Here is a 14,228-nt window from a genome sequence, read left to right as displayed (position 1 = left end):
GGGAAGGCTTCAAAAACATTTCAGCTGCATTGAAGGTTCCCAAGAGCACAGTGGCCCCCATAATTCTTAAATGGAAGAAGTTGGGAACAACCAGGACTCTTCGTAGAGCTGGCCGCCTGGCCAAACTGAGCAATCGAGGGAGAAGGGCCTTGGTAAGAGAGGTGACCAAGAACACGATGGTCACTCTGGTTGAGCTCCAGAGATCATGTGTGGAGATGGGAGAAACTTGCAGAAGGACAGTCATCACTGCAACACTCCACCGATCTGAACTTTATGGCAGAGTGGTCAGACGGAAGCCTCTCCTCAGTGCAAGACACATAAAAAAGCACCTAAAGGACTCTCAGACGGTGAGAAACAAGATTCTCTGATGAAATAAAGATTGAACTGTTTGGCCTCAATTCCAAGCGTCATGTCTGGAGGAAACCAGGCACCGCTCATCACCTGTGCAATACCATCCCAACGGTGAAGCATGGTGGTGGCAGCATCATGCTGTGGGGGTGTTTTTCAGTGGCAGGGACTGGGGGACTGGTCAGGGTTGAAGGAAAGCTGAACGCAGCAAAATATAGAGATATCCTTAATGAACACCTGGTCAAGAGCACTCAGGATCTCAGACTGGGCCGAAGGTTCACCTTCCAACAGGACAATGACCCTAAACACACAGCCAAGACAACACAAGAGTGGTTTAGGAACAACTCTGTGAATGTCCTTGAGTGGCCCAGCCAGAGCCCAGACTTGAACCCAATCGAACATCTCTGGAGAGACCTGAAAATGACTGTCCACCGACGGTCCCCATCCAACCTGACAGAGCTTGAGAGGATCTGCAGAGAAGAATGCCAGAAAATCCCCAAATCCAGGTGTGCAAAGCTTGTCGCATCATACCCAAAAAGACTTGAGGCTGTAATCGCTGCCAAAGGTGCTTCAACTAAGTACTGAGTTAAGGGTCTGAATACTGTCAATGTGATGTTTCAGTTTTTTCTTTTTAATACATTTGCAAAGTTATCATAAATCTGGTTTTTGCTTTGTCATTATGGGGTATGGAGTGTAGATTGATGTGAAAAAATGAATATTTAAAGCATTTTAGCATAAGGCTGCAACATAACAAAATAAATCACAACATAAATTTTTAAATCACAGCTAAAAACTCATGTTTTTTAGTGGCATCTGGTCCAAGAGAGTTGAGTTAATTATTAGTATTTTACATGTTTTATTGTTGTATGTTCACTGGTATTATCATTATACAGTGTTTTATACTTGATTATTGTACAGCACATTGGTGAACAGTCTGTTGTTTTTAATCGTGCTTTATAAATTGACATTGACAACAAAATGTGAAAAAAATGAAGGGGTCTGAATACTTTATGAATGCACTGTATTTGGTGTTAAAACTTTTTCATTATCAGCCATCTCTATGTAGAAACTAAGTAAACATTTTACAGAACTGACACAACAGAACAGAATGATAATACTTGTCTTTAAGTATTAGAAATCTCCATGTTGTCATTTTTAAGCATTAAAATGACAACAAATATGAGCTGAAGCAAACTCACTTTCCCACAGTTATAAAGGCATGATCCACGTTCAGTCCGGTCTTGGCGCTGGTCTCCAGGAAAATGACCCCATACTCCTGCCAAAACCATATGAAGAAGTTTGAATGTAGCAGGGTTGTTACAGTTTTTAATTTTATTTTCAATTGGTCATTCCAATTTAGTTTGGTTTTCACTCTTTAAATGTTTAACTGATGCATTTAAAGCTGCACTATGTAAGATTTTGTGGTTAAAAATGAACAAATTGCCATTATTGATTGAGTACATCAACAAACAGTGTTTAAAACGTTACCCCGATTCACTACTGTAAACCTATAAATATGATTTGTATTTTGAGCTGTCGGGTTCGATTTGCATCATTACGTCATGTCCGCACACACAGGAAAGAAGTGCCGTCCGTCTCGTGTTCCGGCTGCAGAAACGAACTACACTGTTCAGTTCAGGACAGCATCACTGCAGTCTAGATGGATGTTTATCTGTTATCTGTTTAAGTTGTTTACCTGCTATAATGCTGAATATGTTGTCTGGTATTGTTGTTGAAGCTTATATATGGAGTGGTGTTGGCATAGTGGACTAAAGCACTGAACTGGTAAGCAGAAGGTTGCTGGTTCGATCCCCACAGCCACCACCATTGTGTCCTTGAGCAAGGCACTTAACTCCAGGTTGCTCCAGGGGGATTGTCCCTGTAATAAGGGTACTGTAATTCGCTTTGGATAAAAGCGTCTGCCAAATGCATAAATGTAAATGTTATATTGTTTGTCATGCTTTTATGAATGGAACATTACTTGTGTGTTAACCGATCGTGATGTATCTACATTGTTTATCTTCATCAAAGCAAGTAATATTTCCATTTCAAATGTTTAAAGAGCAGCTATTATGGTTTTTCAAATATTATCTTTCATGTAGTGTGTTATATAGCTGTTTGTGAATGTAAAAAAGTCTGCAAAGTTTCTAAAATCAAAGTGCACGACAAATGGAGTTATTGACTCCCAAAAGAAAGAACCGATTCTGAACACCTGAAACGAGTCGTTAGTAATTCCAGACTTACTTCCTGTACTAACCTACATAATTTGGTAACAAAAAACCCGCCTCTGGTCTTCATTGGCTGCTCGCGAACAGCTTTGACCCGCCCTCAAACACTACACTAAGCGGTAGACCAATCACAACAGACTGGGACATCTGACCAATCAGAGCAGAGTATGCTCTCTGAAAGGAGGAGTTTAGAATGAATCCTTTAGAACGGATCATTGAACGAGTCGTTTTTGACACTGAGAAAAAAAGGTAACGCTGCAATTTAAATTATGAGCAAATTAAAGTGTTTTTTTGACCTTGGATGTATGTACATCTATTGTGTGAGACCTTTAAAACAAAATTAGGCACGTTTAAAAACCATAATAGGTGCTCTTTAATCGTATAACATAATATCAACATGAAAATAGCACACAGGAAATGTCCAGTTAAGCTCAAACTGGCCGAAACACGACTGACGTAAAGTGTTCTTCCGCATGCAATTTCAAGTTTCAACCACAGATGTCGCTAGAGAGCACAAAGTTACATAGTGCAGCTGTAACTGATAAGTTTGGTTTGTTTTTCAGATTTTTCTAGTTTCAGTTTAGTATTTTATGGCTGCCAAAGCTATCATTTAAATATGCTTGATGTCATTACATTTCTCAGGGCAGTCTTGTGTTACCGCTATCATTTTCATGTTTAATTAAGGCGGATTGTAAATGCTGATGTAGTATATCAGAGTAGAGCATTTTCCATGGAAAGTTCCAATATTTTTAAGATTTATTAAAAGTGGACAACACAGTACCTTTACAGGTTTTCCATGACCGTATAGGAACACTGACTAGTACAGAGACGGCATAAATGTTTGTGATGTTTAGAGTTAAAAACACTGGAATAGATGGAGTTAATATGTCATTCAGACTCACTCTGGCGAGCTTCTCTCCGTCCTCACGTCTGATCACCCTCGAACTGGACATGTCTGACTGTGGACAGATGACACATACGGTTACAATGTGTGTGTGTGTGTGTGTGTGTCCTGTTTCTTTAACTTATGTTTAACATACTTTTCTAAGCTTAAAGTGTTCTTACCTTGTTGCCAAGCAACATGATGATGACATCGTCCTGAGCATACTCATGGATCTCAGTTAGCCATGCCTATAAAAAACAATTAGATGCCTCTAAACTTCTAAGGAAACACAAACATCCCGCATCTACACTTCTGTACACTATCTACAATGGGGTCTATGTCTGTTTCATTTAAAGGAATAGTTCACTCAGAAATTATAATTCTCTCATCATTTACTCACCCCCATGCCATTTCATACTTCCCATACTTGACTTTCTTTCTTATGCAGAATTCAAACAAATTTATTTTATTGGAGATATGAGGTGTTTTTGTCCATGCAATGACAGTCAATGGGGTCCAAAACTTTCAAGCTCCAAAAAGGACATAAAGTCACTAAAGAGGTAATCCATATGACTCCAGTGGTTTAATCCATGTCTTCTGAAGCGATACGATTGGTTTTGGGTCACCGTGATTTTAAGCTCGATAACACTCCCTCATACTTAACGCATGTGCAGAACACTGTACACATGCTTCTCTGATGAAGACTGCGGATGTCAAATTTAAAGTGAAAAAGGAGTTATATTTTTATATTGTAGAAATTACATGAGTTACAATTTGGTCTACAGTATTTCTCACCCAAAACCAATCATACATGAGTAAATGATGACAGAATTATACTTTTTGGGTGAACTATTCCTGTAAACCTGGGTATAAGCAAAGATTTCAGATTTTAAAAAAAGGTAATACAGGGGGCCTGGGTAGCTCAGCGAGTATTGATGCTGACTACCACCCCTGGACTCGCGAGTTGACTCCAGCCAGGTCTCCTAAGCAACCAAATTGGCCCGGTTGCTAGGGAGGGTAGAGTCACATGGGGTAACCTCTTCGTGGTCACTATAATGTGGTTCTTGCTCTCGGTGGGGCGCGTGGTGAGTTGTGCATGGATGACGCGGAGAATAGCGTGAAGCCTCCGCATGTGCTATGTCTCCATGGTAACGCGCTCAACAAGCCACGTGATAAGCAACTGAGATTCGTCCTCCGCCACCCGGATTGAGGCGAGTCACTACGCCACCACGAGGACTTAGAGCGCATTGGGAATTGGGCATTCCAAATTGGGGAGAAAAAAAGGTAAAACAAAAGTTATGACATATAAGGGGCCATTTACACGACAACGTTTTCAACTGAAAACGGAAAACGTTTTATGCGTGTTGGCTGTTCATTTACACAACAACGGCGTTTTGGGGCCTGAAAACGCAAACTTTTGAAAACAGGTTTCAAAGTGCAAGTTTTTGAAAACGATGCCTTTTCGTCTCCGTGTAAACTGTGACGTCATGCGCACGTGTATTAAGTGTTCATGCGTGCGAGTACTTCAAAACAACTTGCAAGACATTCAAAACTACAATGGTGGACTCCAGGACTGTGTTTGTGCTGCTCAAGACTTGTAGTACTAAAGCAACCTCATCGTCCGTCCAGACAAAATTGCTCGATGCTTTCGCCATCTTCATTGTTTGTATTCACCGCTCTGTGGAAGAATGCTTATGTGCGCAGTAGTGTTTCTTTACAAAGTGACATCGCCAACTACTGGTCTGGTATGCATAATACAGCGCGTTTAGTTATTTTCGCGGATCCGTGTGAACACGAAACTTTTCAAAAACGCAAAAGAAAAACGTTTCCTTTTTTTAGTACATCGTTGTCGTGTAAACGTACCCTAAGACTATTTCTTGTTCACTAATTAAATGTAAATTAGTAACTCTTTGTTGTAACGTTGGGTGTCTAGGAGTGGAAGAGGAAGAGAGGAGACGCAGGAGTAAGTACTTGATCTTTTAATTATAAACGTTGGAGTAGAACATTCACTGGAGTGGAAACAAACTATTAAACGTAACACTTCTTAAACACAAAGTAGCACTTCATCAGCACAGTGTGACACTTCACGGACTGGGCAAAACTAGAGGATATTTATACAAAAGGAACTAATGAGGGAATGGAATACAGGTGAGGATAATAAGAAACAGATGGAAGTGATGAGGGCAGTGCACTATGGGAAATTATGTCCAGGGGAAAACTTCAAAATAAGAGTCCTTGAAGAAGATGCTGGAGACAGACTGTGACATTTGTACAGATGGTCAGATTTTCAGGTTTCTAATTTCTCAAATCATCCTGGATAAAATGACCATCGTGTCAGCTTCAGTGCATGCTGTCATTAAAGAAAAAGTTGGACAAACCAAACACGAATTTGTTATGCACATAATATAATTTATTCATTTTATTTTTGTTTAAAAAATAAATAAAGGTGGGGACTTGTGTAGCTCAGTGGTAAAATACGATGGCTACCACCCCTGGAGTTCGCTAGTTCGCTAGTTCGAATCCCAGGGCGTGCTGAGTGACTCCAGCCAGGTCTCCTAAGCAACCAAATTGGCCCGGTTGCTAGGGAGGGTAGAGTCACATGGGGTAACCTCCTTGTGGTTGCTATAATGTGGTTTGTTCTCGGTGGGGCGCATGGTGAATTGAGCGTGGTTGTCGCGGTGGATGGCATGAAGCCTCCACATGCGCTATGTCTCCGTGGCAACGCGCTCAACAAGCCACATGATAAGATGCGCAGGTTGACTGTTTCAGACAGACCCGGACTGAGGCAAATCACTACGCCACCACGAGGACTTAGAGCGCATTGGGAATTGGGCATTCCAAATTGGGAGAAAAAGGGGAAAAAAATCCAAAAAAAAAAAAAACAAAAAAAAAGCATTTTCACTAGTCTCAGACTTTTGGACCCCACTGTATTTCTACATTCATGCATTCAGATTTCCTCATGATCCATGTTTTTATGTTATCAACAAGATAAACAGCAAAGACATTCACTTTACTAGCTGCCATGTGTCAAAAACCACCGACACATTACACAGCTGTGTTTTCACGTCTCTTTATACATACAGATCATGTGAACTGAGCACGGCTACAGACAGAATCAATATGCTTTGAAATGAAATGTGATTACTGATTTAGACTGTGATTGATAAATAGAGTTATGTACCCGTGTGTTATCAAACGATGATCGGCTGGTGATGTCATAAAGCAAGAGAAGAGCTGTGAGAGGTAAACGAGAATAACACCATCAGCAATCACAAGAGCATGATTTTATAATATCATTCTATAAAACACAGTTAATACTGATTCAGAGAGAGAAACAGACTGCAGAAATGTCTCACCCTGAGCGTCTCTGTAATACGCATGTGTGACGCTGCGGAATCTCTCCTGTCCTGCTGTATCCCAGATCTAACACACGATTCACACCTTATAACTGCCTAATACTTTATTATAATACGTTATAGATGTGAATCAAACAATTAAAAATGTGTCGCCTTCACTCACCTGTAATTTCACCTTCAGCTCGTCCACTGTGAGAACTTTATTCTGACAAAAGAAAACAGTGAATGTAGATCACAACACTTATTGTGAAGTCTTAGAGCAATGCTGTCTGATCTGATATCAGTATTAGGGGTCTTTCCACACATCCATTGACTATTGATTATGATCTGATTGCTTAACAGGGTGAATCACCGTAAATCCGATTCCCACGGTTGCAGAAAAAGATCCCGGGATGAATTTGCCCTGATCAAACTGAACCAGCAGAGATGTTTTACCCACACCGCTGTCTCCAACCAGGATAGTCTACAGGAGGACAGAGTCGGATGATGAGTTATGATGATGATTAGCTACTATAACACATAAATAGTGTTAGTGAATTCAGCACAGTGAAGTTCTAAGTTCTACTGTATCTGATGAGCATGTTAAAACACATCTAACTCTAGTAAACCTGACATGACTGTATAACCTGATAACAAACTGAAGTGTTTCTGTGCATCAATACATCAATAAAAATAAGCAGCAGGATTTAAACATTATATTAACCTTAATACAAATGAAAGTCAAATCATTCCCTAACATTTGTATGTGAAGTCAAAGATGAGTGGTGGTGCTGATGGAGGTGTGCTGTTGCCATAACAACAGAGTCAGAGACGCTGCCCAGCCCCCGCTCACGACAGGAAGTAATTAGGCAGAAGAAACACAGATGCTGTGGAGTTTATTAGGCTACTGATCAGGAAAACAGCTAAAGATACGAATAAAATCATCTTGATTTACTGCAGTCAAGTGTGTAAGAACCTATAAAGATGAATTCAGAAGGATAGAGGGCTGTCATGATTATGACATTTTGCTGACAATTAATTGTCAAACAAATAATTGCGATTATGACGATTAACAGTCTCGTTAAGGGCGTTCACGATTAATTGTCATATAAATTGTCATTTTTTTAAAGTGTGCTTTATTTTGCATGTGTGCTTCATACAATTTATGAAGTCATTTTTACATATTTATCTTCAAATTCTGGGCTATAAATCAAATAATAAAATAGGAATAAACTATTATTTCCTTTTAAGGCTTTAAAAACATGAATGAAAAATAATGTTTTAAATATCAAAATATTCCTAAATACTTAAAATATGTCTCTTTTTGATCAACTTTAGTTTTGGTCAATTTTACATTTACATTTGTTTTTTGAACATATTTTTAAATAGTTTTTTTAAAAATAAAAAATCAAATATAATTGTTATTTATATTTTATTATATTTATATTATATTTTTATTATATTATGCAGTAGTAAAAAAATTATTTCCTAATTTCTTCACTTTCACACGTTATTTTAATGCTCTGATTAAACCCACAAGCCCTTATTTGTCATGAAGCAAAACCTTTGAGATTTTATTTCATCATTTACACTCCACATAAACAGAGTAAGACTGCATCTCCTCCAGTCATTAACACTGCAAGTATGAATCAGGAACATTTGTCATTACACGATCGTTTCAAGTGAAACCGGAACGCTTTGCGTTCACTATCAAAGTTTATACTTGTTTGTTTATATTTTCGCTGGAGTTTGGCATGAGCCTCTGCTGACAGCATCAGATCGCTTCACAAGTTCTTCAGGACAGGAGCTGGTTAACCTCTGCGGTGCCGCTCAGTGATGCTCAGACTCAGAGTTCAACTGAATGACACACAAACGTGCCGTTCATGGCATTTATACAGTAAATTCACTTACAATTCCCTTATTTGGGCTTTAAAATGTGATTAGAATTTAAATGCCCAATAATCGCAGTCGTCTCAAATAACTGCGATCAAACGATTATTTAATATTAAGATGGATGTTAATGGAATTGATGAAACACTGGGCCACAGTGACTGCATGTGTGTCTTTATTTATAAAGAATACTTGTGACAGTTTTATTCAGTTATGTAACAAGGTACTTGAATACTGAAAATAAAAACCACACACACACAAGCACACGCGCACACACACACTCACACACATAAACACACACACACACACATTCACACAAACACCCTCACACAAACACACTGACACACAAACGTACCCCCCCACACACACACACACACTGACACACAAACGCACACACACACACACACAGACACAAACACTCACACAAACACACTGACACACAAACGCACACACACACACACATACACTCACACAAACACACACACACACACACACACTCACACAAACACACACAGACACACTCACTCACACAAACAGACACAAACACACTCACACAAACACACACAGACACAAACACACTCACACAAACACACTCACACAAACACACACACACACAGTTACACAAACACACACACACTCACACAAACACACAGACACACACACACTCACACAAACAAACACACACACACAAAGACACTCACACAAACACACGCACACACACATTCACACAAACGCACACACACAAAGACACATACACACAAACACACTCATACAAACACCCACACACCCACTCACACAAACACACACACACACACACACACACACACACACACACACACACACACAAACACACAAATTCACACAAACAAACACACTCACACACACACTCACACACACACTCACACACACACACAAACACACACACACACAAACACACAAATTCACACAAACAAACACACTCACACACACACTCACACACACACATTCACACAAACAAACACACTCACACACACACTCACACACATACAAACACACTCACACACACACTCACACACACACTCACACACACACACACACAAACACACAAATTCACACAAACAAACACACTCACACACACACACACACACACACACTCACACACACACTCACACACACACACACTGTACACACACACACACACACACACACACACAGTACACAGTAATATCTGAGAGTAATCTGACTCTAATGATACAGAGAGATGTTTCAGAGCCCATCAGATATTATAACTATAATCACTATATTCTCTGTGGACTGTGTGACAGACGGTCTTGAAAAATAGCCTCATTATTCCATGTGTCGCACTAAAATACACACAGTCGCTGAGCTTTGAAACTATGAATGAATGAATACTTATCACGCTTGATTCTTTATGATACTCCAGTCCAAACAAATAAACATCTGTATCTCACACACACAATAAAATCTAAATATAACAAGAAAAAGCACACAACGGAGACATTAAACCATAATCTCTTAAACAGCGGTCAGTATCAGATTATCAAGCACATGTCGGTTTATTGATCAGTAATTAATCATTACCTTGTGCGTTAGATCCTGATTATAAGCGACGCCCGCAGCGCTCATCTGATCCATCGCGCGCACTCACGAGGGCGCGCAGCGCGTCTCTGCGAACGCGCGCACACGCATGACGAAACATCAGAACAAATCTACGTCATTTCCCACCAGTATAAACACACAGGGCGAATGAGACTGATGAGGTTTACTTGTAACACAAAATGCACAATGAATAAACAATGAAAGAGACATTGCATGCCGAACTGGATGAAAGGATGAAGTTTTCACGGTGGACTCTAGATGTCAGCACAGTCAATACTATTCACTCAGCCCCTTTCAGACGGAGGCAAATGGCTAGAAACTCAACATTTTTGTGGTCGATTTCCTTCAGAGTGAACTGCCACATGTATTTCATCCCAGTTCGGGGTTTGGTGTCATTGCTGCTCTCCTAGAATGGGGTCTTCTCTTTGCATACCACTACACTTACATTAAAGTCAACGTGAAATGCTGTTCGCAGTCCATCTGACTTCCGTGATGACATATAGCCTGTTTCTAAGGCCCCATTTACACCTTTCGTTAACATGCATTTCGGTGATCGGATCGCTATCAGATTGCACTTGACCACATTCAAAGCTGGTGTAAATGCAAATGCATTTTCGTTATCTAGATTAAACTTCATAATTAACTAATTAAGTGATGAGGTCAAGCTATACAGTCATCTGTTGTTAAGCCCAAAGTATACTTCGATTTTGATGCGAATGCTCAGCGTCTGCATACAGCTGAACGTGACCCTGTCAAAGTATACTCCATTTGACGGTGCACGCATACACAGGCGTTTGGCACATGCACGCCACGACCGCTACTGGACACCTGACTATTTCTCTTCAGGAGTTTAGACCCATAAAGATGTCTTTATATTCTTTCAGACTCGAGTTATACAGGTATCTCCAGACCTCCTCGTGTTCTTGACGTGCAATCAATTGTTGTTGTTTTTACCGTCATCTCCTGTTATTTAGCAGCGATTACATCTTCTAGCGCTTCTACATGACAACAACAGCTCAAATGTGAGTTTCGCCACCTTGTGGACCCACTAATTAATGCAAATAATTCCAGGCACATACACATTCTGCACGTTCAAAGATACACGGATAGAAAAGTCGGGCTGTGTGCGTTCAGTGCTCGAGCACTCTGCTGATGACGAGATTTGCGTCATGCGTCCTGTACCGACGTATACTTTGGTCTTTAAAGTGCTGTGTTGTGGGTTTATTTTCTGTTTATTCTGCCATTGCAATGTGAAGAAAACAACAGACACTGCCGTTTTGCAGTCTTGTCACCTGAATAATGAACAATATCCCTTTAATGATTCCATTGGAATACACTTGGAATATCTCACTTCTCTCCTCAAATCCCACTCGCTCTCGTATCACTCCCGTTTTCCAATCACCATGTGGGTCACGCGACACTCACGTGAAACCAGGCTTCACTCGCGCCTTTCAGATGAGAAGCATATTTAGCTTCTGCGACCCAAAATGTAGCATTGGCCAAAATATGTACAATTAGGGAAAAACCCTGAATGTCAAAGTGATGGAACATGTTTTAACTATCCATCAATGTTTCAGTCAGCAGCAGCCTCTCATGTAATATGTAAGCAGTGTTTTCCATTTTGCGCAGGATCTCTATCCGATCACAATGGAGATGCATTTGACTGCAAAGTGTAAATGCAGTCCAGCTTAAGTATATCTAGATTCTATTCAGATATGAAACACAAGTTAATGCAAGGTGTAAATGTGGCTTAAGTGAAACAGGACATTCATTCACGTTCATCATTCACGGTAACAAACAGAAACATGAATTATAAAGTAAACAGAGTCCATTCTGATTTCATATTGCTTCCCACAGAAGTACAGCAGCTCCAACGTTGTCTTAACACAGTCTAAAACACAGATGGCAGTTCTGTATTTGACGTGAAGGTTTGTGTGTATAAAGACACATTCTGCTCCCCTGATCAGGCCTTGAGCAATCAAGACTAAAACAGAGTCATTTTCGACGATCTGAGATTGCTCTCATAGTTTCCGAGTGGAGCTGCAGTTCACCATTAAACGTCTGTGGTCAAATCTGGAGGCAATTCAGAGCTTAAAATTTACTGCAATCAATTGAAATCTGATGTAGATGGAATGTGAAGAAGGCAGACATGCAATTATAGCTCAATTTCAGAGATGTTAGAGTTGTTTTACTCTCTTGTTCTGCTGTACAGAAGCACTCAAGTTATTTACATGGTTTGAAATGACCATCATTTGTGTACTTTAATAGTTATAGAATGATCATGTAGACCTAAACCAAACAGGAAACCTCCCCGAGCTCTGGTGAGCCTGTTTTGGGTTCAATGATTCTTTTCCAAATGCAAATCAGCTTAGGTGACTCTAACAAATCAGGTTACACACTACAAACACTGACGAACAACAAATGTGTCTGATTAGACTACGGCTGTTTTCAAAATTGGAAGTCTTACTGCTTCACTGCCCATTCAATGATCTAAGAGTGTTTTAGTATGAAGGATCCTCCAAAGAAGACTGGCTTCCAAAGCACCATACCTTCACTAAATCAATGTTGAAAAATAATAATAAATGTCAGAAGCACACACACACACCACAGGCAGTGAAGTATACATCTATGCTGCTTTCAAACCAGATTAAGTCATATAAATAGACAGCACATGTTAAACAGTGAATTCATACAGTGCCTTGATGTCTTTATACTTGCATACTGATTTGTTAGAAAGAGCATGCATCAGGTTTTAGACACAGTCTTTGACTGTGGAATTCAGTTTCATAGGGATAAAAGATAATAAGGATGTATAATACTGTATATTGCTAAAGCTGCAGCAGTATTGCATGTTTTAGCTCCAGGCTTTTTCCTGTCAAGACAAACATCAGATGTGCATGTATTTGGCAGACTGTGCTGTAAGCCTCTATGAGACTGTAACTGAGTGACCTTGAATGAAGAATTTGAATCAATAACACACATATGGGACAAACACAGAGAGTAAACTTTTACCTGAAACACACCCTCTCTCTCCTGCTCACACAGAAAGAAAGTTAAACTGTAGTTTGTGTTTTAGGTCAAATTTCAAGGTACACTGACTGCATTTCAAAATGCATATTCAATGCTTTGCATTGGATGAATGACCTATATTAACAGTTAAAACTAAACAAAAGGGTTGAATAAGTTTCTAATGCCACAAGGAACCATACTAGTATTTAATTTCTCTTGTAGATCCCATGAGGTCAAAATTGTGAAATCAAAGTAGGTGTTTTGTGTCTTTTAGGGGGTATTTACACTTGGTCACATAGCTATCCAATCATGAAAAGACAAAGAGTAAATACCTTCCAAGAAGGGTTCAAGACGGATATAAATCCTCCGGAGGTGGTTTGAGATGCATTCCATTTGAAACATGATCAAGAGTAAATGCATCTGGCTGTTCAAGCCACATATTTAAACTTTACTGTGCCCAAACAGCACTACATTAGTACTGGGAAAATGTGAAACATCACAGCTGCTACGAAGTATTTGCATTGGACTCACGTCCCACAATAAATAATAGCAAATTAAGAAACGGATGGTAGGAGAGACAGAACAGTTTTCTTCATTTATTTGATGCGGATCGCTGATGAAACTGAAACTAAACAATGACAATGATGAGCACAGCTGATGTGCATGGACATATCTTACCTACGACAAGCCCCGAGGGGAAAAACACACAGTGCACAAACACATAGACACACACGCACACTGGACAAAGTCACTTAGAATCAAATAAATAATAAATCACATCTTTTACGTAAATTAACATCTCGGCATGAGCATAATCACGAAAGTGGATTAAATTCAGATATGTGTCCGTTTGATTATGTGGCCAAGTGTAAATGGAATGAGCTTATTCAATCGGATAGCAATCCAATCTGGAAGAATGCATGAAGTGACCCAATG

At 39.7% G+C, this 14,228-nt stretch overlaps 1 protein-coding gene and 1 long non-coding RNA gene across 2 annotated transcripts in view; one reads left to right on the top strand and one right to left on the bottom strand.

Annotated features, from left to right (window-relative positions):
* The window catches only part of LOC127426700 (uncharacterized), a 7,791-nt gene extending 4,387 nt beyond the window's left edge, over positions 1-3,404 (top strand). The window contains exon 3 of the long non-coding RNA XR_007894841.1: positions 1,558-3,404. This is a non-coding gene — a long non-coding RNA (uncharacterized LOC127426700). The remainder of the gene's footprint in view (positions 1-1,557) is intronic.
* The window catches only part of LOC127426687 (ras-related protein Rab-37-like), a 12,571-nt gene extending 2,130 nt beyond the window's left edge, over positions 1-10,441 (bottom strand). Inside the window, exons 1-8 of the mRNA XM_051673646.1 lie at positions 10,266-10,441; positions 7,168-7,278; positions 6,979-7,020; positions 6,816-6,882; positions 6,641-6,693; positions 3,642-3,707; positions 3,479-3,535; positions 1,548-1,624 (exon numbers count right to left, since the gene is read on the bottom strand). Coding sequence (XP_051529606.1) covers positions 1,548-1,624; positions 3,479-3,535; positions 3,642-3,707; positions 6,641-6,693; positions 6,816-6,882; positions 6,979-7,020; positions 7,168-7,278; positions 10,266-10,319 — 527 coding nt within the window. The 5' untranslated portion in view covers positions 10,320-10,441. The remainder of the gene's footprint in view (positions 1-1,547; positions 1,625-3,478; positions 3,536-3,641; positions 3,708-6,640; positions 6,694-6,815; positions 6,883-6,978; positions 7,021-7,167; positions 7,279-10,265) is intronic.
* Positions 10,442-14,228: the final 3,787 nt, after the last annotated feature.

The sequence above is a fragment of the Myxocyprinus asiaticus genome, chromosome 36 (assembly GCF_019703515.2).
Source record: "Myxocyprinus asiaticus isolate MX2 ecotype Aquarium Trade chromosome 36, UBuf_Myxa_2, whole genome shotgun sequence".
Taxonomy (NCBI): Eukaryota; Metazoa; Chordata; class Actinopteri; order Cypriniformes; family Catostomidae; genus Myxocyprinus; species Myxocyprinus asiaticus.
The sequence above is the reverse complement of the archived record's forward strand: the minus strand, read 5'-3'. Positions and strand labels throughout refer to the sequence as shown.